Source organism: Euwallacea fornicatus, chromosome 25, assembly GCF_040115645.1.
Source record: "Euwallacea fornicatus isolate EFF26 chromosome 25, ASM4011564v1, whole genome shotgun sequence".
Classification (NCBI taxonomy): Eukaryota; Metazoa; Arthropoda; class Insecta; order Coleoptera; family Curculionidae; genus Euwallacea; species Euwallacea fornicatus.
Genome location: NC_089565.1, coordinates 195,772 through 220,033, shown reverse-complemented (window position 1 = coordinate 220,033; position 24,262 = coordinate 195,772). Strand labels below are relative to the sequence as shown.

The window sequence follows — 24,262 nt, the reverse complement described above, 5'->3', positions numbered from 1 at the left end:
AGTTTTAGTTCGATTGCATGGAATGGGAAAAATTAAAAAAGCAGAAAAATGGGTTCCTCATGAGCTAACCGAAGACAATAAAAATTGAAGAGTTGACATCTGCATGAACTTGCCTTCTCGGTATAAAAGAAATAATTTTCTGCATAATATTATTACGGGAGATGAAAAGTGGATTTTGTATGACAATCCTAAGCGCAGAAAAACGTGGGTTGACCCAGGCCAACCATCCACATCAGTTGCAAAACCAAACATTCATGCCAAGAAAATCTTACTGTGTGTCTGGTGGGATTGTAAAGGAGTCGTTTACTATGAGTTTCTGGAACCCGGTCAAACTGTTACAGCTGACCGTTATCAGGCCTAAATGATTAAATTAAGCGATGCTCTGGAGGAAAAAAGACCATTTACGGGCCAAGGGAGTGGGAAAGTGATATTGTTGCATGATAATGCTCGTCCGCATACAGCTAAACCGACCCAGGAACTCATCTTTTTGTTAGGCTGGGAAATACTCCAGCATGCGGCGTATTCTCCAGACTTGGCTCCTTCCGACTTCCACTTGTTCAGATCCATGCAGTCTCATTTAAATGACCAACGATTCTTTAATGTTGAAGATATTCGAAAATGGCTCTATAACTATTTTTCGTCGAAACCACTAAGCTTCTATCATGAGGGCATCCATCATCTACCCAGTAAATAGCAAAGACCATAGACAGTTATGGAAATTATTTTGATTACTAATATTTTCAATAACTATGTTTTTAATGAAGCTTAATTTTACCAAAAAATGCTCAGTTTCTTTTTGTATCCCTATTAACATGGTGAACACAACGTTGTTCGGTGGAGGATCAGTCATGGTGTGGGGTGGAATTTCTTTGACAGCACGCACTGACTTAGTAGTGTTAAACAACGGAACTTTGAATGCTGATCGGTACATTTCGAACATCCTAGAAGAATTTGCTCCTTACAATGGTCACAATTTCTTGTTTATGCAAGATAATGCTAGGCCCCACACGGCTCGAGTCGTTCGTGACTACCTATTGGATGTTGGTATTGAGACTATGGTTTGGCCAGCTCGAAGTCCCGACCTCAATCCAATAGAACAAGTCTGGAACATACTGGGACGACAACTGCGGAGTCATCCTAACCAGCTTAACAACTTAGAAGACCTCGGGCGCCTTCTCATTGAAATATGGAACAACCTGGATCAAGACACTATCCGCAACCCGGTTCTAAGCATGAATCGTCGTTGTCAGGACACGATTAGAAGCAGAGGTGAAAATACTCGCTATTAAATTTGCAAGATTTTACATAAGCTTTAGGGCTTATGTAAATTTAATAAGTCACTTGTTTCTTTCACAGTATTATTAATGACAAATTTTACTGATTCACGGTTTAGTTGACGTTATGTACAAGAAAAAATCGGTTATTTAAAAGCATTTTGATTGACGTTAAAAAAGAAAAATGTTTCATTCCTTAATTCAGGTAATTAAAAATAAAAATTAGAAATTACGTAGTGGTGCATTAATTTCTTGGAGCAGTGTATCGTAAATGCTAAAGGGGGTTAAGTTATACATAATTTTAAAGGGTTTTTCATTCTATATATTTTTATACATTCGACTGCTATCAAGTTACGCGTCTTTCAAACGCGTCTTATGATTAAAAAATAGATGTAATAAATCAATTTACTATCCAAAGAAGAGATACATTAATCACTGAAGGAAATGAGTATCAGTTTGATGAATTTCCTTAGTCGTCGAAAAGAAAATCTAATTCGGAAATGATTTTTTTATTGTTTATTTTTGTTTTGCAATGGAATTCCGTTCGATAAGTTTAATCATTGTCTTACTTGAATTGTGCTCAGATTAAATCGAAACAAAAATTTCAGCGATTGAAAAGAAAAGTCATAGGCGGACGTGAAAAGGGGCAGCATAGTGCGTGCTGGGCCAAAAATGAATAGTAACTGAAATATTTCTTCTTAATGTCTGAGAAACGATAGTTTTTGCTCAAAAAATCCAAAAACGGATCATAATTCCAGAAGATTTATTTGCAGAAAGAGGTCGGTGTTTTGTCATTGTACTTAATTTAACCCCGTTCAATTTTATTTTTTGTTCGTGACCACTTTATAGTAAATAGTTTTTGTCACTGTTTACACAGGGTGGAGCACCGAAAACGAGACAAAGGAATTTTCGCGTATTCAGAAATTTAAATTTAAAAAACGCTCGGACACGTTAACTCTATATCCGAGGGGGACATATAACCGTATACTCGCTCCTTTCACATCAACCCCCTAGCCGGGGTGAGTTGAACCCCTAAAATCTTAAACGGAAAGTAGGGTCAAGTAGTACCTTGTTTGAAAAGTCGTTCGATTCTCGTTAAAATGATGCCCAATTTGGCTAACTCTGATTAAGCAGTTTTCAAGAAATCCGGAAAAATTAACTCAAAAGATGTATAATCTGGTATGAATTAATGATGTGATGAAATTGCTAAGGACTGTGGTAAAAATAACATTAAGGCATTTTTTTAAGGTTCCTGAATTCTGGTAATTTCAACCATTTGCGGGGAGCGCAGTAGCCCTTCTTTTTTGACTTGGCTGTAAAAGTAGACGATAGAAATAATGCATTGTTATCGTATTTGGAATATTTTGGCACAAAATAAAAATAAAAACTTATTTGGGCCTGATTGTTAGTAGTAACCAGTAATTCGTGAACAGTTTTGAATATTCTCGTGCAGAAAATTTATTTTAGGATAAATTTATTTTAATTCCGTTTACGTTTCGCAAATCAAAAATAATTTATCCGTTTGCAGAGAGAGTAGAAATCATTCAATTATTTTATGAAAATCATCAGTGTGCTAATCGGACCGCCCAACTATTCAGCCAGAATCATGAAGACAATCAAGTGCAAAGAAAGTGAATTTTAAAATTAGTTCATAAATTTTGTCAGGCCGGCTCTGTAACTAATAAAAAAAGAAATTATGGAAATCCTTCCAGAAATGAAACAATCGATGTTGCGGTTTTAGAACATGTTCATCTGGATCCTACACTGAGTACTCGTCAATTAAATACGGTAACTGGAGTCAGTCGACCTAATTTTCTAAGAATATTAAAGGCCCATCATTTTTATCCGTATAAAATCCACTTACTACAAGATTTGAATAAAGATGAATTTAACCCCCGTTTGCATTTTTGCGAAACTATAAGTGAACGAGCAATTGGAAATTTCAATTATCTATTCAATATCTGTTTTTCTGATGAATGTTCTTGTTTTGTAAACGGTACAGTGAATCGTCATAACTGTCGAAATTGATCAGATGAAAATTTCAGGATTTTTCATAAAGTCCATATTCAATATCCACAAAAATTAAATATTTGAGCTGGCATCTTTGGCAATCATCTTGTTGGTCCTTTTTTCTTACATGGAAATCTCACTAATGACATGTACTTATAATTGTTACAAGATGTAATTGATCCTGCATTAATAGAATTATTAGAAAATGATGAAAATTACGTTGAGGACCAGTTGATATTCCAGCAGGAGGGTGCCCCTCCCCATTGTGCATTACGTGTCAGAGAATATTTAAATGAACAGTTCCCAGATCATTTGATTGGAACAAGAAGCGATATTGAATGGCCCCCATGATTACCAGATTTACCACCTTTGGATTTTTTCCTTTGAAGTCACTTAAAAAGCAAGATTTATACAACCCAACCAGACCCTTTAAAAAACCTTCGTCAAAGGATAATAAATCAATGCCGTCAAATAACACCTCAAATGGTCCAAAATGTGCGACAGCGATTTGAGCAAAACTGGTATTACTGTCTGGAAACTGGTGATCGTCACTTCGAACACTTAATTAACTAATACGTAAATAAACAAAAATTGCTAAACACCTTAATGTTATCTTTAACACAGCACTTAGGAATTTCATCACATCATTAATTCATACCAGATGATACATATTTTGAGCTAATTTTTTCAAATTTCTTGAAAACTGCTTAATCAGAGTTAACCAAATTGGGTATCATATTAACGAGAATCGAACGACCTTTCAAACAAGATATTACTCGACCATACTTTCCATTTAAGATTTTAGAGGTTTAACTCACCCCGGCTAGGGGGTTGGTATGAAAGGACCGAGTATTCGTTTATAATGAGTCCCCCTCAGATATAAAGTTGACGTATTCTAGCGTTTTTTAAATTTAAATTTCTGAATACGCGAAAATGCCTCTGTTTCCGTTTCGATGAGCCACACTGTATATGACATTTTGTAATTACTTACTAAAATAATATTGAAAAATACTATAATCTGTGCGTATTCTTAGTAATAATAGCGTATTATGCACCAAAGTTGTGGAGTACACTATTATGACTCAAACCTCATGTTTCAAGCCGTAAATTCGGAATTTTGAGGAATCTAAGACTAGAGGGTCATAAGATCAACTACGGTGCAGATACGATATTTGCCACAACTAGTATTAACGAGATATAATAAAACCATAATAAACGTGCCTAAATTAAGCATAAATTAAATCTGAAACAAAAAAGGATAACGCGTTTTGAATCATAACATTAACAATGCCAACATCAACTTTTTCCAGGGCAACTACAGAGTGATCCAATTTTATCCAGCCAGATTTAAAATTTAGATTCTACTAATCAAAATAAATTAAATTCTAGAAACTATAGTTCGATTCTTTGTCAATTCGGACATACTGATGTTAAAAAAGTGTCTAAGTTGTTCATGCTACAATTGTTTTTAAGTAGTTGCAAATAATATTTTTGTTTATTTCTAAACACATTTTTTTTTTCGTTAATGTGTTTTAGTGAGTGAAATATAATAATAAAATTGAAACGGCCTACTAGGTCTCCAGACCTTACCCCACTTCACTTCTCTTTGTGGGGAACTTTAAAACTCTGATTTACAGAAATCCTCCTGGAACAAGAGAAGAGCTGATTGCTTAAGTTGGAGCTTGGTGTCAATTAATAATATAATGCCAGATAACAGCTACAACTCTTTTGACACTTCAAAAATGTCAAATTTCTGTAGCACACAATAGAGACATTTATAAAGCGTTTCTTTTGTAGTTTAAGGTTACACAAAGGGCAAAATAAAAATATTAAAAATCGACGAAATTGACGAAAAAAATTACGTATTTTGAAATAAGCAAAAATCTTATTTGAAACTTCTTAAAAATAGTTGCAACGTGCACATTGTTTAAATATCAATATCTGGAAATTGATGAAACAATGAACTAAACCTTATAAAATTTAATTTGTTTACTTTGATTAGCAAAATCTAAATGTTAATTTGACTGAATAGAACTGTGCTACTGTATATAAATAAGACAGTAATGGGGATGAAGATGACGACATTGGCCGATTAGCCTCCTAGGTAAATAACGAGCTAAAAACATTTCATTATGAGTCTATTATTCAATTGTTTTTAGACAGGAAAACGTACGTTACAGTCATTCAACAAATCCGATAATACTATCTTTTTAAAGCTAATAGCGAAAAAACTTAGCTTTTTGCGAATTGGAATTGTTGGTGCAGAAGTGCAGAAGATGGATAGAAATATGGAACGAGATTTAAAGTAATCTAACCGGACTTGTAAACCGTGGTTAACCTATTGTTGATTGGTGTTAATACCGAACTAATTGTTTTTTAAGCGACCAATATGACAAATGCAAAACTCTGAGTGCAGCTTAAAATAAGTAGGTACCTACGTGAAGAAAAAACAGAAATAAATTATAATAGGCCGCAAGCAAAAGGAACACAATTGCTTACCTGTTCAACCCAAACATTTGTGGTCATAATTTGATTCTTCAAATTCTGGAAAAAAAATATTACCTAGGTACCAGTTGAGTCACTAAGAAGTATCACCCGCTGTGCCTCAGAAACCACTATTCATTGAGCACTGAGCAAAAAATTAAATAGATCGTGAGGAGATCAAAATAGTAGTTCATGTAATAATAACCTAATGTACGGTTTTATCCAACTCATAAAATCATGGGTATACAGGGTGTCTGTAAAAGGTCTGTACACAATCCTACCACATTCCTGGGGTTGGAACATGATGATTTAACCTAATTTGTCTAATCCAAAAGTGGACGGTTTTCGAAATTCAGGACGTCAAAGATTAAAAAATCGAAAAGAATAAATTACTTCGTTGTAATGCTGCTATCTACACAAAATGTCGTATCAGGGGGTTTTTAGGGGTGATAAATCAGAATCCGTTTACATTTTCGATGCATAATGAAGAGGGCGTTGTCAGCGCTCGATGAATCCTCTTTAAAAGGTCATAACTTTTTTATCATCCGGTATAAAATTTATGTATAACTAAGTTTGTGTTTTTCGACGTATTTTAAGGAAAAAGGTCTCGTGATAGAAACCTCTAGAAGCATTCTTTCTTGAGATATTCGGTTTTTAAAATTTGCCGCATCTCTAGTGCAGTAACTATTCGTACAGTTGAATATCTCGTAAACTCTTTGAAAATGCAATTTTAACTAATAAATCGTGTACTTCATGGGTAATTGTATTTTTTTAACTGTTCGTTTTTATTAAATGCTCGAAGTGATCTCTGTTAACATCCCTACAAAGATTAATTCGACATAAAAAGTTAAAATGGGCATTTTTGAGGTATTTAAAGTATTTATTATTGATAAAATCGCATTTGCTCGAATAAAGCAGGTACGTACAGTAGCAGTATGTTGATATCTACGAAAGTCAAAACGTGTCAAGATTGTTAATAAATTGTCTAATTTTGTGCAATTTAATGTTTTAAAATGGCGGAAGCTTACACATATGTTGAAATGACTGATATGCTATTAGTTTATTTATTACTTAGCTACTAAAATTACGCATTATCAACGTGAATTTAGAGTTAATGTGTGGGCAGGAATAATTAATAATTTTATTATCGGTCGAGTGATTTTGCCTCCTCCCTTAAACGATCAAGATTAATTGGAACATATTCAAAATGTAATTCCAAATTTATTAGACAATCTACCGACTTCGGCAAGACATGTGGTTTCTGCACGACGGTGCTCCCCCACATTTTAGCATTGATGTTCGCAACTATTTGAATCAGCAATACCCACACAGATGGATCGGTAGCGGAAATGATGCTCCGGTAATCTGGCCACCACGCTCCCCCGATTTAACTCCACTTAATTATTTTTTACGGGGGACTCTAAACTCCATGGTACACTCAATGCTCGTAAATAAAGAAGAGGATTTGTGGAGACGAATTCAAAATTCAGTGGATATTTTAAGAAACGACGAGGAACTGATGGCGAGGGTCCATTTTAACTTTTTATGTCGAATTAATCTTTGTAGGGATGTTAACGGAGATCACTTCGAACATTTAATAAAAGCGAACAATAAAAAAAATACAATTACTTATGAAGTACACGATTTATTAGTTAAAATTGCATTTTCAAATAGTTACTGCATTAGAGATGCGGCAAACTTTAAAAATTGAATATCTCAAGAAATAGTGCTTGTAGAGACTTTTACGAAGAGACCTAAAACACGTAGGAAAACACAAACTTAGTTACAATTAAATTTTATACCGGGTGATAAAAAAATTATACCCTTTTAAAGAGGATTCATCGAGCGTTGACAACGCCCTCTACATTGTGCATCGAAAATGTAAACGGATTCTCATTTTTCACCCCTAAAAACCCCCCGGTACGACATTTTGTGTAGTTAGCAGCATTACCAACGAAGTAATTAATTTTTTTCGATTTTTTAATCTTAACTTTGACGTCCTGTATTTGGAAAACCGTTCATTTTTGTATTAGACACATTAGGTTAAATCAACATGTTCTCACCCCAGGAATATGTGGTAGGATTTTGTACAAACCTTTTACAGACACCCTGTATTTTGCACTTATTACATGCCTAACTATTAATTATTTCAATCAAGGTAACAAAGACTTACTGGCACTTTGATTTGTAAAATCTGGACCTTTAAGGTAGGGAAAATACAAGTGAACAAAAATGATTAAAATTTAAACCCCAGTTTCTCTAAAATCAAATAACCTGTGAACACGTGATTTTAAAAAGACTCAACTCTTGAAATTAAGGTAATAATTTGTCTAACATCGTGTATTAACATATAACACACAAGTAAAAATAAAATGTTTATGTATGTATTTATTGCGTTATTTTGTTTTTGAATAAGCCATAGGAAAAATCACCTAATAAAAATCAAAAATGAATAAATAAAAATAAATTCAGTTGACTTTTTAAGTACCGGAGTGTAAAAGTGACCATTTTACGCCCGCTAATGAGGAAATCCAGACCTACAAGAACAATTTTGATTTGCACTAAATCGTTTCAAATTCCCTACAATCAACTATGTCGGGATACAACCTTTGAAGATCATTTTTTAAGGCTCCACCAGTACAGATTTCTCAACTTACTTAAGCTTATAACATTTAACAATGATTGAAATTCTGTAATTATCTGCATTAAGTCCAAAATCAATTTCTGTTTTATGAAAGATTTTAGCATGTATTAAAAAGCAGCCCCTGCTATACTATACAGGGCGTTACGTTGAACTCTACATACTTCTACCATGGAACAATATTACTAAGAGAAATATCAAATGAGAAGTTGCTTACATTTTTTATTGTTATTACATGGAAAATTTTACACATTTTGTCGAAAAATAGCTTTGGTTATAACGTTGTAAAACTATTTTTTTAATTATTTTTAATGAAAGAGTGCACTGTTGTATATAAGAAAAATAATGTATTTATTGTTTGTTTTAAAAAAAAGCCTGGTCCATTTTTAAAAATTTTAATAGGTTTTTCCAGACCAAAAAAATCACTATACAGGGTGTTCCAAATCCGATGAGCTATTATTGTTATTTCTTAAACGGTAAGAGTTTCAGGGTCGGCTAAATTAGAAAAAATGTACCAAATTTCAATCTCTTCTAAGACCTGTAAACGATGTTGCCAAATGATTTTTAGTTTGTAAGTTATTATGACAAAACTAAAATTCGGTCAAATTTAATTTTCTAAATGAATTGAAAACTTAAGGTTTTTTATTAAAACGTTTAATACAAAAACTTCATAGTTTTCTTATGTTTACAAACCAGTAAATAAAAAAATTTTAAATGTTGCTTAATTTTTGAGATAATGGCAACAACTTGAGTTTTTTAAATACGGACCTGTAAATTTTTTGGTCATTTTTAACAGTTCTTAGTAACCCCTTTACAATAATGTACCACAAAATAGAATTTTTTTATTTTTTACTTAACAAAAAAAATAGTTTTCTATTTTTCTCTCAATAAGCTAGGCCGGTCCTGGAGTTTTAAGTAAATGTCGTTGCGTTAGATTTTTGATCAGTTGGAAGCTGAATCATTGGATTGGGAATAACGGTCCCATTAACTGGCCAGCACGGTCCCCAAATATAACCACTATGGATTTCTCCATATGGGGTTATATGAAAGATCAGGTCTATCAAACACCCCGGAATGTGGAGAAACTTACACAAAAAATTCAAACTGCTTGTCAAAAATTAACCCCACGTTTGTTAAAAGGTATTAGAAAAAAAGTTATAAAAAATGTCTTCGTAATAACGGAGGTCATTTTGAACACTTATAATTAGTAAAAATTATAATGATAATGACTTGATTGTATCATATTAGTTCTCCATTTGTTTATTAAGAGTTTTTTAATTTCATTTTAAATTAAGAGTTGAATTATTACTTTTGTTACCGTCGAGAAATTTATAAATCTATAGCTAGATTGACAATTTATTTGCCTGTATAACTTTTTTGAGACATAATAATTGCATTTTTTACTTAACACTCCAGGACCGGCCTAGATTATTGAGAGAAAAATAGAAAACTATTTTTTTTAAAGTTAAACATAAAAAAAATCTATCTTGTGGTACATTATAGTAAAGGAGTTGCTAAGAACTTTTAAAAATGGCCAAAAAATTTACAGATCCGTATTTAAAAAAACTTAAGTTGGTGTCATTATCTCAAAAACTATGCAAAATTTAAAATTTTGAAATTTACTGGTTTGTAGACATAAGAAAACTATGAAGTTTTTGCATCAAACGTTTTCATGAAAAACCTTTAATTTTCGATTTATTTAGAAAATAAAATTTGACCGAATTTTAGTTTTTTACAATAACTCACAAACCTAAAATCATTTGACAACATTGTTTACAGTTCTTAGAAGAGTATGAAATTTGATACTTTTTTAAAATTTAACCGACACTGTAACTCTTACCATTTAAGAAATAGCAATGATAACACATCGGATTTGGAACACCCTGTATACACGAATTTTCGAACAAGTGCTATGCACATTTGGTAAACGTTAGATAGATTAACAATTATACCTAATCAACAAATTTGTCACATTTTTCATAACGTTGTAAAAAAACGAAGTATATGAAAAACTTACCACATCGATCAACTGAGACAGCTTAAGCTTGATTTTGACGGATAACGCATCGCTTACATTAACTACAGGTCTGACTAGCTTATTGTAATTTGAAAGTAAGTCATCGTATAGTCGCTTTGCATGTGGATTTCCAGAAATTCCTAAAATTGGATAAGCAGTATAAGAACCTATCAATTAGGATTGAGTGAGGATAAAGTGAATATACGGGGTGTCAGATTGCAAAAATTTAATTTGTATGTCCTAACTCTTTTGTTTTATGTCGAAACATATTTTTAACAGAAAAATTTAAATTCTATGGGAAGACTTCGATACACGATATAGAATATTATTTTATTTTCCTTTCAAATAGACACAGAGTGACTCAAAAAAAGGGGTTCAGCTGTACACCGGAAGTACCTTCTTTATTCGAGACTGCTTTAGTTTTAAACTCAAAAAGACTTCCGAAACTTTTAGTAATAAAAATTTTGTTTTACCTCGAACAATTTTTGCAATAATCGACCGTTCCGTTGCAAATAAAGATGGAGAAGAGCATTATCCCTTAATATTTTTTTAACAATGGCAAATGACAGTTTAAAAAAAATATTTAATACAAATGGAAATCTCGCATTAAAACAAATTTGCGTAACCGAGAAAAATTTTAAAAAGATTTTAGTGGATATGAGTAACCATGAGGGGAGTGCCAAGGAAGTTAAAATGGGAATTCAGGAAGAGATAGCGATCAACGTTGGGATAATGGGACCGAGAACAAAAAATATGGTGATATTTGTCAGGGGGATGGACATGACAACAGCGAAAGAAGAAGTTCAGAGGACAATAATGAACAAAATTCAAAGGAATGGAAGAAGGGGAAATTTCAATGGGGAATATGAGAGAGAACCGGGGAGATGCGATGGCAGTGACGCTGCTGGTGGCTGAAAAGTGGGGAAGGGAATTATTGAAGGAGCCGCGCCTTAGGGTGGAATTCTCGGTGTGTGGCATGGAGGAGAAGGTGAGAGTGGTAAGATGCTCAAAATGCTGGGGATTTGACCACAAAGCTAAGGAATGCACAGGTTTGGACAGGAGTGGAAACTGCTATGCATGTGGAAGAATAGGACATAAAAGGGCAGTATGCAACAAGGCTGAGGAGTGTGTTAACTTCGGAAGTAAGGAACATAGGAGTGGATCAGGGAGGTGCGAAGTGTTTAGGAGTACACTGAACAGGGCCAAGAAGATGCAAGAAGGAAGAGAAAGGACAAGCCGCCTCCGGGAAGAGGGGGCAAAGCCTAAGTACATACCCCCTCCCTCTGAAGTAATGCCTAACGGCGGTTCCGGGGGGGAATCAGGTGAAGAGGGGAGGTTTTTAGTGGGTAGGCGCCCACCACTGCCCACAGGTCACCAGGCAGTGGTGCCTATGAAGGCTTCTGTTCCCTATGCAAAAAAAAAACGAGAAAAATTTAGTGTCGTGAGTGCTGAAAACTGAAAATCTTTAAGTTTCAGATTTAAATATTAATAGATTTTTAGAGATAGAAAGCTTTACTGTAGAGGTCTAAATATTATATACCCACAAAGTCTGGACACTGACGAATACCACTTTAATTTGCAGACGGTAAATTTTATACAACGTACGTGCTGTAACAGACTAAAATACTTTACCGAACTTTATCATTGGTTTACAGGAAAATCGCTTTAAGTTTCGCCACTATATCGAATTGAGTTCTGTCGTGCAATTAGAAAGCCAAGATTTTACACGTTTTTATAAGTAATTGTATGTAAATGTCCTTTTTAAGGTTAAATCTTAAATTTTGGCTTTTATTTCTTGTTAAAACGATATGCGAAAATTGTCACAAAAAATGAAACTAAGCTAATGAATAGAGAGCACCCCCACGTATAAAAAAAATGTACATGTGCAAAACTAAAGATTCAGCCCTCTCTTGACAAATTATGATGGAGATGTGGAAATCATTTCGAACAAAAGTTCTCTCAGAAGCTCTCTCTCTCTCTTCTCTCTTTTTTCAAGCGTTGAGGTGTTAGGCACAGCTGAGAACTCTGGGTTAGTGAAATTATTTTTAGAAAATAGAATGCCTTGCTTTTTTTCATCCTCCAAATTTTTCGAACGAATCGACTGTAAAAATCACCCTGTATAACGAGCCATTTCTTAATTTTATAAATGAAGATAACATTTTTTGTATTCGAAAAGAGTATAAAACTGGAAAGCCTTCATTTCGTAGGCGAGTTAATAAATGTGACCATCAAAAACAAGGATTGTTTTAAATAATTGTGGCTACAAATACAGGTCATATTTAAAAGTCATTAGGAAATTTTTTTTTGTATAAGTTATACCATACAGGGTGGGGCACTAAGAGCGCCTCGGGGTATTACGTCTTTATTAATAATTTGATCAAAAATTGTTTTTAGAGGTGTATATACGACCTTACAAAGTACATTTTAAAAATATTTTCATTTATACAGGGTGTATATAAAAAAAAGTACATCTCCAATATATGTTTTTTTTAATGGAACACACCATATTTTATTACATATTTGGAATTATAAGAAGAAAATAGTACAAGTTTGTATAACACACATTGGGTTTAAAACAATCGTTTCTCGAGAAATTTTAGAAAATATTAAAATGCAAGAGTTAAGAAAAAATTTTTTTGCTAGGTGAAATGAGTTACTTGGCTATTATTTTTTTACTATTATTTCTTCAGTACAAACTAATCTTCAAACTATAATGAATTATTTACTAAACTGACATACAGGGTAAGCAAAAAGAGTGGTCAAATTTTGCTCCCTTGTAATTTAGCATAACTTTCTTAATTCAAATAATGGAATATATACATTTTTATGTATTACTTAGAATCACTAATTAATTCCCTTTCAAATGATACTATAGTGTTCTATACCTATCTTTTACCGTTTTCCCATAATATGAAATTTTATCTAATTTTCAATAATAACATTAAATAATACAAATTATGCCTTGGATTGGTTGCTATGGTTATTAAAGAAAGTTAAAGAAAGCTAATTATAGAGGACGAATTTTAAAAGTATTTATTAAAGTTTAACAGATTCCCAAAAAAATTTAAAATTTACAGTAAATATTCGAAATGATGGCCATCATTTTCAATACATAATTGAATACGTTTTTGAAAAGAAAATTTCACTTTTGATAACATGTCTGGTGTTATTTCTTTGAATGCATTTTGAATTGGAATTTTCATGTCCTTCTTTGTTGTTGGTGGTAATTTGTACACTACATCTTTAATGTAGCCATCATTTCGAACATTTACTGCATATTTTAAATTTTTTTGGGAATCTGTTAAACTGTAATAAATACTTTTAAAATTCGTCCTGTATAATTAGCTTTCTTTAATAACTATAGCAACCAATCCAAGGCATAATTTCTATTATTTAATGTTATTATTGAAAATTAAATAAAATTTCATATTATGGGAAAACGGTAAAAGATAGGTATAAAACACTATAGTATCAATTGAAAGGGAATTAATTAGTGATTCTAAGCAATACATAAAAATGTATATATTCCATTTGAAATAAGAAAGTTATGCTAAATTATAAGGGAATAAAATTTGACCATTCTTTTTGCTTACCCTGTATATCAGTTTAGTAAATAATTCAATATAGTTTGATGATTAGTTTGTACTTAAGAAGTAATAGTAAAAAAATAATAGTTAAGTAACTCATTTCACCTAGCAAAAAAAAAATTTCTTAACTCTTGCATTTTTATATTTTCTAAAATTTCTCGAGAAGCAATTGTTTTAGACCCAATGTGTGTTATACAAACTTGTACTATTCTATTCTTATAATTCCAAATATGTAATAAAATATAGGGTGTTCCATTAAAAAAAACATATGATTAAGATGTATCTTTTTTTATATACACCCTGTATAAATGAAAATATTTTTAAAATGTATCTTGTAAGGTCGTATATACACTTCTAAAAACAATTTTCGATCAAATTATTAATAAAGACGTAATACCCCGTGGCGCTCTTGGTGCCCCACCCTGTATATGAGTGATACCGTACGGCTCTAAGTTGTAACACCCACGTTACTGTTTTGACAAATTTTTTATGCTAAAGCAGCAGTAAATAAGAAAAAAAAACTATCTTTTGACTTTTGTTTCTTTTTTTAAATGAGGCTTACGTGTATGTTAGCATAAAATAGTCGACTTTTAAAAATTGAAACATGTGTCAAACGACACCTTAAATTAAAGGTTTTTTAGAACTACATTTAATGGTGTATTGCCCTTAAAAAATCTATCGATTAGCTTTTGAGAAATACAGGTATAAATTTGATATGAAATACAATACAAACTAAATTAGATAGTACATAAAGAATGAAAAATCTTGTTGGTAGATAGGAAATTGGTTGGTTTTGGATTTTGTGCTCAGAAAAAGAATAAAAAGATAAATAAAAATAACCTAACACTGTTGGTAGTGGTTGGGTGTACAACTTATGGCAGTACAGTGTTTTAAGATTTTGCTTTGCTCGTCCATAAAATGCATATCACTCGTTAGTTAAAATTATACATTTCATTACTAATTAAATAAAAAGTTACTCTTCTTCTTGTTTTAGTTATGCTGACAGAAAAACAAATGAATCATAGTTACCTAAAAAAAGTTGCATCATAGCAAATACCCATAATGGAATTTTCATCTTTGGTCATTCGAGGTGGTGTCCTAGAAGTAAACGTATAGTTTCAACTCTAAAAGAAGGGTATTCATATTTTTAATATACAGGGTGTTCCAGAACGATGGTCAAATCTTTTAACAGAGTATTCTACCATTTTAGAGGGGGATCTTTGCGTGAAATTTTTCAATTTGGGCCTTTCCTGTCCAAATATTCGGGTCTCAAAATGGCGGAAAATAATCGTTTTTTCTTATTTCTTAAAAATAATTACAATTAGAAATTTCGATTTTAATACACATTATCAGCTAGTCAAACCTTATTTTGTAGTGGTGTTATTCTTTGACTCATATGTCTGGAGGGTGGGAATTAACAACTTCTAATTTTGTTTTAGTTAGAACTTTTTCCTACAATAGCCGATTTCAACAAAACTACGTTTTTAAATACTAAACACAATTAAATTTTTTTTTTCACTCTTGTCATTTCTTCATACAACCAACGGTTTGCGTAAAATAATAATAATAGTTTTCTCACCCTATTAAGCTCGTAATCACACCACTAACCATGGATTAAGAGCAAATATTGAGAAATAAATAGTTTAATTAATTATTAACAATATGAACAAACAAAATATAATAAAAATAAATTTGTCTAATCCCATAAATAAAAAAAATTTACAAGTGTTCAAAATGGTCCCCGGCGCATTCTTGACATACCAGGTCTACCGGTATGAAATTAGCGCTATTTTGTGAAAATAAAACATCAATTTTAACAAGGAAAGAAAAAAAAATATATTCAAAATATTGACCATTGCTTTCTACACATTTTGATCACCTTTCTGGCAATTTATGGATACCACGCCAATAGAAATGTGCCTCTTTGGCATCAAACCAATTAGACACCCAATTTTCTACTTCTTCGTAGGAATCGAAGTGCTGCTCAGCCAATGCGTGTCCCATCGATGAAAACAAATGGTAGTCCGAAGGAGCCAAGTCTGGTGAATACGGCGGATGGTGTAGCAACTCCCAGCCAAGTGTTTTGATGGTATCCTGAACCGGTGTTGCTTTGTGTGCAGGTGCGTTGTCATGGAGCAAAATTACCTTCTCGTGTCTTCTGGCCCATTCTGATCGTTTTTCGATCAATGCATTGTTTAAATGAATCAATTGTTGTCGGTATCGAACAGTGTTAACGGTTTCACCAGGTTTTAAAAGCTCGTGGTGCACCACACCTTTCTGATCCCACCAAACACACAGCATTGCCTTCTTGCCGAATCGATCAGGTTTTGCAGTCGATGTTGATGGTTGTCCCGAATCGACCCGTGATTTTTTCCGTTCAGGATTTTGAAAATAAATCCATTTTTCATCTCCAGTAACAATTTAATGCAAAACTGATTTTCTTTCGTGCCTTTGAAGCAAAATTTCACAGGCGTTTTTTCGGTTCTCCATCTGTCTTTCATTCAATTGATGCCACGCCCATTTTCCACACTTTTGGATCTTTCCCATAGCTTTTAAACCATCAGTTATTGTTCGTTGTGCAATATTTAACATTTATGTCATTTGCTTTTAATTTAAAGTGTCATCTTCATCCAATATTGATTGCAGTTCGGCGTCTTCAAACTTTTTGGTGGTCTTCCACGTTCTTCATTTTGCACATCAAAATTGTTATTTCTGAATCGTTGAAACCATCTTTGGCATGCTGCTTCTGATGAAGCATAATCACCATATGCCTCGACAAGCATTCGATGAGACTCTTCAGCATTTTTCTTCAAATGAAAGCAAAAATTTAATGCTTTCCGCAAATCATCATTTTGTGGTACAAAATTCGACATTTTTGGCACAATGAAATAATTTATTGTTATTTGTTCAAGGATTTGATTTGTACTAAATATGTTTGTCAGTTTGCATACCAACAAAAAAAAAAAGATTTGTTTACAACAAATGCCCTATATCGAGACATTTATATCCTGACGCTCACTTCATACCGGTATACCTAGTAATTGCAGTCTTTTAATGAAATTAAAATTTACAGACCGTAGAGTGTGCACAGACACTTCTATTTCTTTGCAAGCATTAAACATTATTTCTTACAGTTTTTGTGCCGTGTTAACTTCTCTTGCACAAATTAAGTTTTTCAGGTGGCCTCATAAATAGAAATCGAGAGCATTTAAGTCAGGAGATCTGGGAGGCCATTGTATGGATGCATCCTGTCCTCTCCCAATCCAACGGCCTGGGAAATTTTCGTTAAGTCACCGCCGAACAACCAAAGAAAAATAGACAGGAGTTCCGTCTTGCATGTACCAGACCTTTGGTCTTTGTTATAGAGGCAGATCTTCTAACTACTCCAAAAGGTTATTTTCGAGAAAGTGCAAATATTCAGCTCCTCCTAAACGCCTAAGCAAGATGAAAGGTTCTTTCAAAGACTTTCCCAGGATGCCAGCCCAAACAAGTAGGAAAAAAGTATGTTGATATTTTACAGTCATGACACTATTGGGATTTTCATAGGACCATTCATGTATGTTATGATAATTAAGAATAGCGTGTCATGTAAGTAAAGTTTCATCAGTAAACAGTATTTGTTGTGTAAACTGGGGGTTTCTAAAACGTCTGTGAAGTATTTCTGTGCAAAATCTTATGCGAAGATCATAATCTGTGGGTAAAAATTCTTGAACCTTTTTAAAACGGTAAGAATGCAATCCGTTTGTAGACAGTATTCTCCAGGTATTGGTTGTAGGTATATTGAAATACCTACATGCTTCTCTGACACTTCTTCCAGGATCGGCTTCAAAGAAATTCGAAACTGCTTGTTGCTGAACACCGATTACATTTCTCTTTCCTGCATTTCCATGCTGTGTTTGCTCCTGCGTCGGGAGCTGAGACGTTGATTCAAACGTGGTCTAATTCTTGTTCCGTTTGTATAACGATGGACTGGATGGTTGCGAAGGACCACTCTGAGTCCGCGGTCTCAGAGACACCGTATTGATGCGAATGACGGAAACAAACCGTTCTTATCGTAACAAAGGTTTATTCTTCACTTATAATTTCGAGCAATTTAGCAACGGGAGAAATAACGAGTAACAACTTGCCGTGATAATTAGTTATTATACCAACTACCCGTGAGCAGGTTCCGTGAGTACAGTATTTGCGTGCGTGTAAAGCGGGGAGTCGAGCGTTGAGGGAGGTACACAAGAAGAGGAGGAATTTCCTCCTTGCAACCTTAAATACTAATGCCAATGGTAAGCGGACATTGGCGTACTAGCCTGGGAGATCATTATCTGTACTTTTCCTATGTCGAGCTCCCAGGCGTAGCTAACTTTTATAGTATAATGGATGCCTTTATTAGAGGGCGATCATTACCCCAATTCGGAGACGTGCCTAAATTCTAGTCTGCACAAAAGGCCGGAGAGAAAGTATATAACACAACTATTTCTTCGTCTAAAATTTGCACCAACATCCGGTCGTACAAACCAAACGACTAAAGAGTAAATATTGTACATGAGCGTAGCCTAGAGGTTCCTTACATACTAATCCTGATTTAATTCTAAATACGGCCTGTCCGGTTTTCGTTGGACAGCGGTTGTATCTCGATAAGTAGAGCAAGTAGAAACTTCGAACAAAAAAATTTATGACTAATGTGACTACGAGAAATCTCTGGAAAATATTTTCAGCTTCGTGAAATCGCCGTAAGGGGGCGTAGTAGGGACGGTAGTTCCTTAAAATCGACAAATCTATACTAAGTCACTAGTTAAGTAGCACATTTTAATTTACTATCAATAAGATTACATCATTTTGAAACTTTTTTGTTCGACACATAATTTCATAACTTACATAATAAAAGTGGGGGAAGCCGATGAATCATTTTAAGTTCAAACTATCATATCTCTGTTTCTAATTATACGATTTCAGTGATTCTGTACTTCATTGTGAGGGAATTATAAGCCGATTTAATATCCACATTGACCAAAAATCCATAGTCCAGAACAAAATCTCTAGAGGGCATTCTTTCAGGTAATAGCGGTTTTCTTCATTTTTCTTTAATAAATCAAATGGAACTATACTATTTTCATAAGCCCATCTTGTAAAGCTTTAAAAAACCTACAGTTTTCCCGAAAGTCGCATTTCAATATTCTTTTTCGTTTTTGACTTATTGATAAATAACTGATTTAAAAATTTTTTTTATTTAATTAAAGTGCCTCGACTACTGTGGCCATTGGCACCTACATCAATACTCTATACACAAACTTAAGGAAGAACAAACTACAAGTCATGTACATCATAAGGTATTATATATGTTTAGCGATTTCAGAAAGTTGATCACATTTTTTTGTCCTTTCTCTGTAGCAAGTAGCTCTCGTAAATCAGGTTTGATCTGGTACGTGGCCCTGTTGTTGATGTGTAGAGGACAGTCTATCAGGATGTGCTTAACGGTTTGGACACAGTTGCAAGTTACGCATTGGGGAGGTGCTCCGTTTTCTATCGAGTAACCGTGGGTCAATTTAGTGTGTACAATTCTCAGTCTTTTAATTTTTATGGAATCATTCCTTGGCAATGTTAATCTATTTTGTATTGTAATTGTTGGTTCGATTTGTGACAATTTATTGTTTGATTGACTCCAGTGGACTTGCCGTTTGTTTTTAATTTTTTGTTTGAAGTAATATTCAACATCTTTAGCAAGTTTAATTTCTTCTTTGGGAAGGTCCGAGTTGCCAGCTTCTTTTGCTTTTAGATCTGCAATCTCGTTTCCTAATATGCCAATGTGAGATGGAATCCAAATTAAATGTGTAGTACTATTATTTGAAGCCAGTAAATAACTGAATTGAAATGAATTTTTCGGGAAAAGTGTAGGTTTTTTAAAGCTTTACAAGATGGGCTTATGAAAATAGTATAGTTCCATTTGATTTATTAAAGAAAAATGAAGAAAACCGCTATTACCTGAAAGAATTCCCTCTAGCGATTTTGTTCTGGACTATGGATTTTTGGTCAATGTGGATATTAAATCGGCTTATAATTCCCTCACAATGGAGTACAGAATTACTGAAATCGGATAATTAGAAACAGAGATATGATTGTTTGAACTTAAAATGATTCATCGGCTTCCCCCACTTTTATTATGTAAGTTATGAAATTATGTGTCGAACAAAAAAGTTTCAGAATGATGTAATCTTATTGATAGTAAATTAAAATGTGCTACTTAACTAGTGACTTAGTATAGATTTGTCGATTTTAAGGAAATACCGTCCCTACTACGCCCCCTTACGGCGATTTCACGAAGCTGAAAATATTTTCCAGAGATTTCTCATAGTCACATTAGTAATAAAATTTTTTGTCCGAAGTTGGTACTTGCTCTACTTATTGATATACAGCCACTGTCCAACGAAAACCGGACAGGCTGTATATACAACTAATTATTCAAAAACGATCAACGACTATCCAGTCCTCTACACAAGCCTTAACAGCTGACCATGTAAAGAACCTGTGGCTCGTAATTTTAAATGAATACGAACAAAAGTTAGATTACTACGCACTTAAAAAGGCTTAATAGGATATGAAAAACTATTATTATTTTCTTACGCGAACTGTTGGTTGTATGAAAAAATGAGAAGAGTGAAAAACAATTAAATTTTGTTTAGTATTTAAAAACGAAATTTTGTTGAAATCGGCTATTGTAGGAAAAAGTTCTGAAGAAAACAAAATTAGGGGTTGCTAATTTCCACCCTCCAGAAACATGAGTCAAAGAATAGACACCGCTACAAAATGTCGTTTGACTAGCTGATAATGTGTAGCAAAATTGAAATTTTTAAGTGTAACCATTTTTAATAAATAAAAAAAATGATTATTTTCTGCCATTTTGAGGCTCCAATATTTGGACAGGAAGGGCCCAAATTAAAAAATTTAATACAAAAATCCCCCTCTAAAATAGCTGGTAGAATACCTTGTTTAAAGGTTCGACCATCATTCCGGAACACCCTGTAGTTCTTTTTAAGTCAGCCCATAATTATTTTAAAAAATAGAAAATAGCCAGTTTGCATTTCGCTGCTTATAGAATTTTAAAAAATGGTCAAAAAATGATTTAATATAAAAGAAAAAAGTTTCAATATAAAATTTCGACTTTTGTAGTAAACATTTTGTTTATTGTGTTATCAAGTGCGCTCATTATTACTGATTTCACAAAGATAAGGCTTTTTGGAGTTACCTCGCTAATTGGTTTCTCCCATACAAATTATTTCTATTTCATAAAGATAGTGTGTAACACAAATAAAAAATATTAATTTCACACATTTTACCTTTTAAATTTAAGGTTATTTGTTTATTTACACACGATCGATAAGGAAAGTAAATAGCTAATTCGATGACGTAAAAACTATTAAGAAATAATATCACAAAACTTTATTTTTTGGAAATCAGCGAGAAGTTGTTTTATTAATTAATAATATACAGAGTGTCTCTAAAAGGTGCAGAAAAAATGCTGCCACAAGTTCCTGAGACTAAAATATGACGATCTAAACCAACTTAACTTAGTCCAAAAGTGGATGATTTCGGAGATACAGAGTGTGAAAAGTTCAATTTGATTTCAGTTTTTCATATAATATTTTTTTTAATAACTGGTGTATTATCATAATCGGGGACGCCACCCACGGTATTTTGCACATATTTAAAACAAAATAACTCTTTTGGGCCACACTGTATTTTACGTCTAAATAAAATTTCTTATTCTCCAACGTCTTTTGCCTAAAAAAGTCATACCTGGTCAGAGTTGATTTGAGCAATCGTTTGTGAGATATCTGGATTTAAAAAATTAATTTCGTGTATGGCCAGGCCTAAATTAATTGTAATAATTGAACACAATTTGAAGCGATAATTAACTTAATCTTTTACACAAACTCACCATTGTATCGCATTGCCACGAGAGTAACAATAAAAATTACTAAAACAAGTAAATGTGTTGTTAACTTTATTCTCTAGTAAAAACAGTCAATAAAATATTAATCAATGAAAAGTTCGTTAATAATAAACGCTTTTAACAAATGTTCAAAATGACCTCCATTGTCGTGTATACAAAGATTAATACATCGTAAAAAATTAAATTGAACTCTTTGGAACATTTCATCGTCAGTTCTCCAAGCATCAATTCCAGTTTCAATACGTCTCCTTAATTCATCTTCTGTATCTACCGGCCTAGAATACACAGGGGTTTTCAAGTTCCTCATAAAAAAAAAATCAATCGGGGTCAAGTCAGGAGATCGAGCTGGCCAATTTGCAGGTGCATCATTGCCTCTAGCTATCCATCTATTTCGATATTGTTTGTTCAAATAATTACGTACATTTAACATGAAATGTGGAGGAGCACCGTCATACATAAACCATATTCTTCTGTGAAGTTCCAAAGACAGGGGATCTAATAAGTCCGGTAATTCGTTTTGTAGGTGTTCCAAATAATTTTCACCATTTAGTCGAGGTGGTAAAATGACAGGACCAATTATGAAAGTATCCATGATTCCTGTCCACACACTAATCTTAAACTCATACTGATGATGGGTTACTTTAGTCGCATGAGGATTTTCTTCAGCATAGACATTGTTAATTATGCACATTAGTTGTATCACTTCGCGTGTACAGGCTTCATGTGTGAATAAAATTCTTCGTATAAAATTCATAACTTGATTTCTGTATTCTTGGACAAACCGGCAAAAAGCTAGGCGTGGTTCACAATCATGGGGTAAAAGATGTTGTACCCCTCGCACATGAAATGAGTGCAGTAGTTGTTCTCTGGTTATCCTGTTAACAGTATCTTTGCTTACCCCTAGCTCTAAGCCCAATCGTCTGCTGCAGAGTTTTGGACTTTCTTCGATCTGGTTCACAATATCTTCCTCAACCTCTGGAGTTCTTACCATAATTAATAGAAACTGGTGCAGATCTGTCCGTTTCACGAAGACGTCTTTCAACTGCCGCGGAAGTTTTATGGTTTGGTAAACGACGATTCGGAAATCTTTCATTGTGTACTCTGGAAGATTGTAAACCTTTTCCTTGGCAATATCCAAAAACCAATAACATATCGGTCATTTCTTCGTTGGTATACCGTACACCCATGATGAAAATTAAATTCGCAAATTGTTTGACAATTCATCGGTGCTTGCTAATTTTCTTTCACGATTTTTCAGTACTATTTGTAATTTAAAACATAAATACCGGAAAAAAAAGCAACGATGTACAGTTATATGATCATCCTACTTGAATTATTATTTTACTATCCCATTAAGCTTAGTATCATAACAAACAAAGTTCCGAATCAGCATTTAATTACAATAAATAAGATATGCACATTGTCTATGAAGTAGTAGTATTCAAGCTCTTCCTGTTGCGAAACGACCGTTTGTACTTATTTTTTCCATAATAAAGTATTTTATTTTTAAAAATAGAATTTTTTGGAAATTAAGTAAAATTGGCGCAGTCGGTAGGATTAGTATCTATTGGTGGGCATGAAAGAGCGTGGGCGTTGCTGTTTTGGGTTCACTTTCTATAATGGACTGTGTACTCATATTCCTAGAGTTTCAGTCTCCACCGGACTAGCTTCGAATTTGGCTCTTTGATGAAAAACAGCTACTGTAAAGGCTTGTGGTCAGTTACTATGAAGAATTTTGTCCCAAATAAGTAAAGGCGGAAATATTTAATGGCCCAGACAATTGCCAAAAGTTCTTTCTCTATAGTCGAGTAATTACTCTCTGCTGCGTTTAGGGTTCTGCTGGCGAAATCAATGGATAGGTCAGAGCCAATAGCTCCTTGTGAAACCACAGCACCAATAGAGTAATTTGATGCGTCTGTTGCTAATACGAAAGGTTTTGAGAAATCCGGATGTTGGAAGATCGGTTGATTCACCAGTATGTTTTTGCAAAGATTAGAAGCATTTATGAACGTTTTATCATCAACAATTTTAACATTTTTCTTCAAGCAATTAGTTAATGGTTTAGTGATATGAGCAAAATTTCTTATGAATTTTCGATAATAACCAACTAAGCCCAGGAAAGATTTAATTTCCTTAGGAGTTTTGGATATTTTGAAGTTTTTTTATCGCGTCAATCTGTTTAGAGTTAGGTTTGATACCGTCTGGGGTAATTACATGGCCTAAAAATTCGACAGTCTTGTTTAAAAATTCTAATTTATCCAACTGTATTTTCATATTGAATTTTATAAATCTTTCGAAAACTAATTT

General features: G+C 33.4%; 1 protein-coding gene and 1 long non-coding RNA gene across 15 annotated transcripts in view; one reads left to right on the top strand and one right to left on the bottom strand.

The window, feature by feature from the left end:
- Positions 1-24,262, bottom strand: part of LOC136346945 (acetylcholine receptor subunit alpha-like) — a 66,949-nt gene that overhangs the window by 20,094 nt on the left and 22,593 nt on the right. For 6 of the 14 annotated variants that reach the window (XM_066296514.1, XM_066296513.1, XM_066296517.1 and 3 more), the window contains exons 2-4: positions 15,043-15,111; positions 10,427-10,566; positions 5,784-5,828 (exon numbers count right to left, since the gene is read on the bottom strand). In XM_066296514.1, coding sequence (XP_066152611.1) covers positions 5,784-5,828; positions 10,427-10,566; positions 15,043-15,088 — 231 coding nt within the window. In that variant the 5' untranslated portion in view covers positions 15,089-15,111. Of the gene's footprint in view, positions 1-5,783; positions 5,829-10,426; positions 10,567-11,700; positions 11,817-15,042; positions 15,138-24,262 lie in introns of those variants that run through there. The other 8 variants (XM_066296522.1, XM_066296526.1, XM_066296523.1 and 5 more) reach the window with 3 other exon arrangements.
- Positions 16,048-17,642, top strand: LOC136346975 (uncharacterized). Its single transcript, XR_010733405.1, has 2 exons — positions 16,048-16,133; positions 17,193-17,642. It is a non-coding gene; the product is annotated as an uncharacterized lncRNA (long non-coding RNA).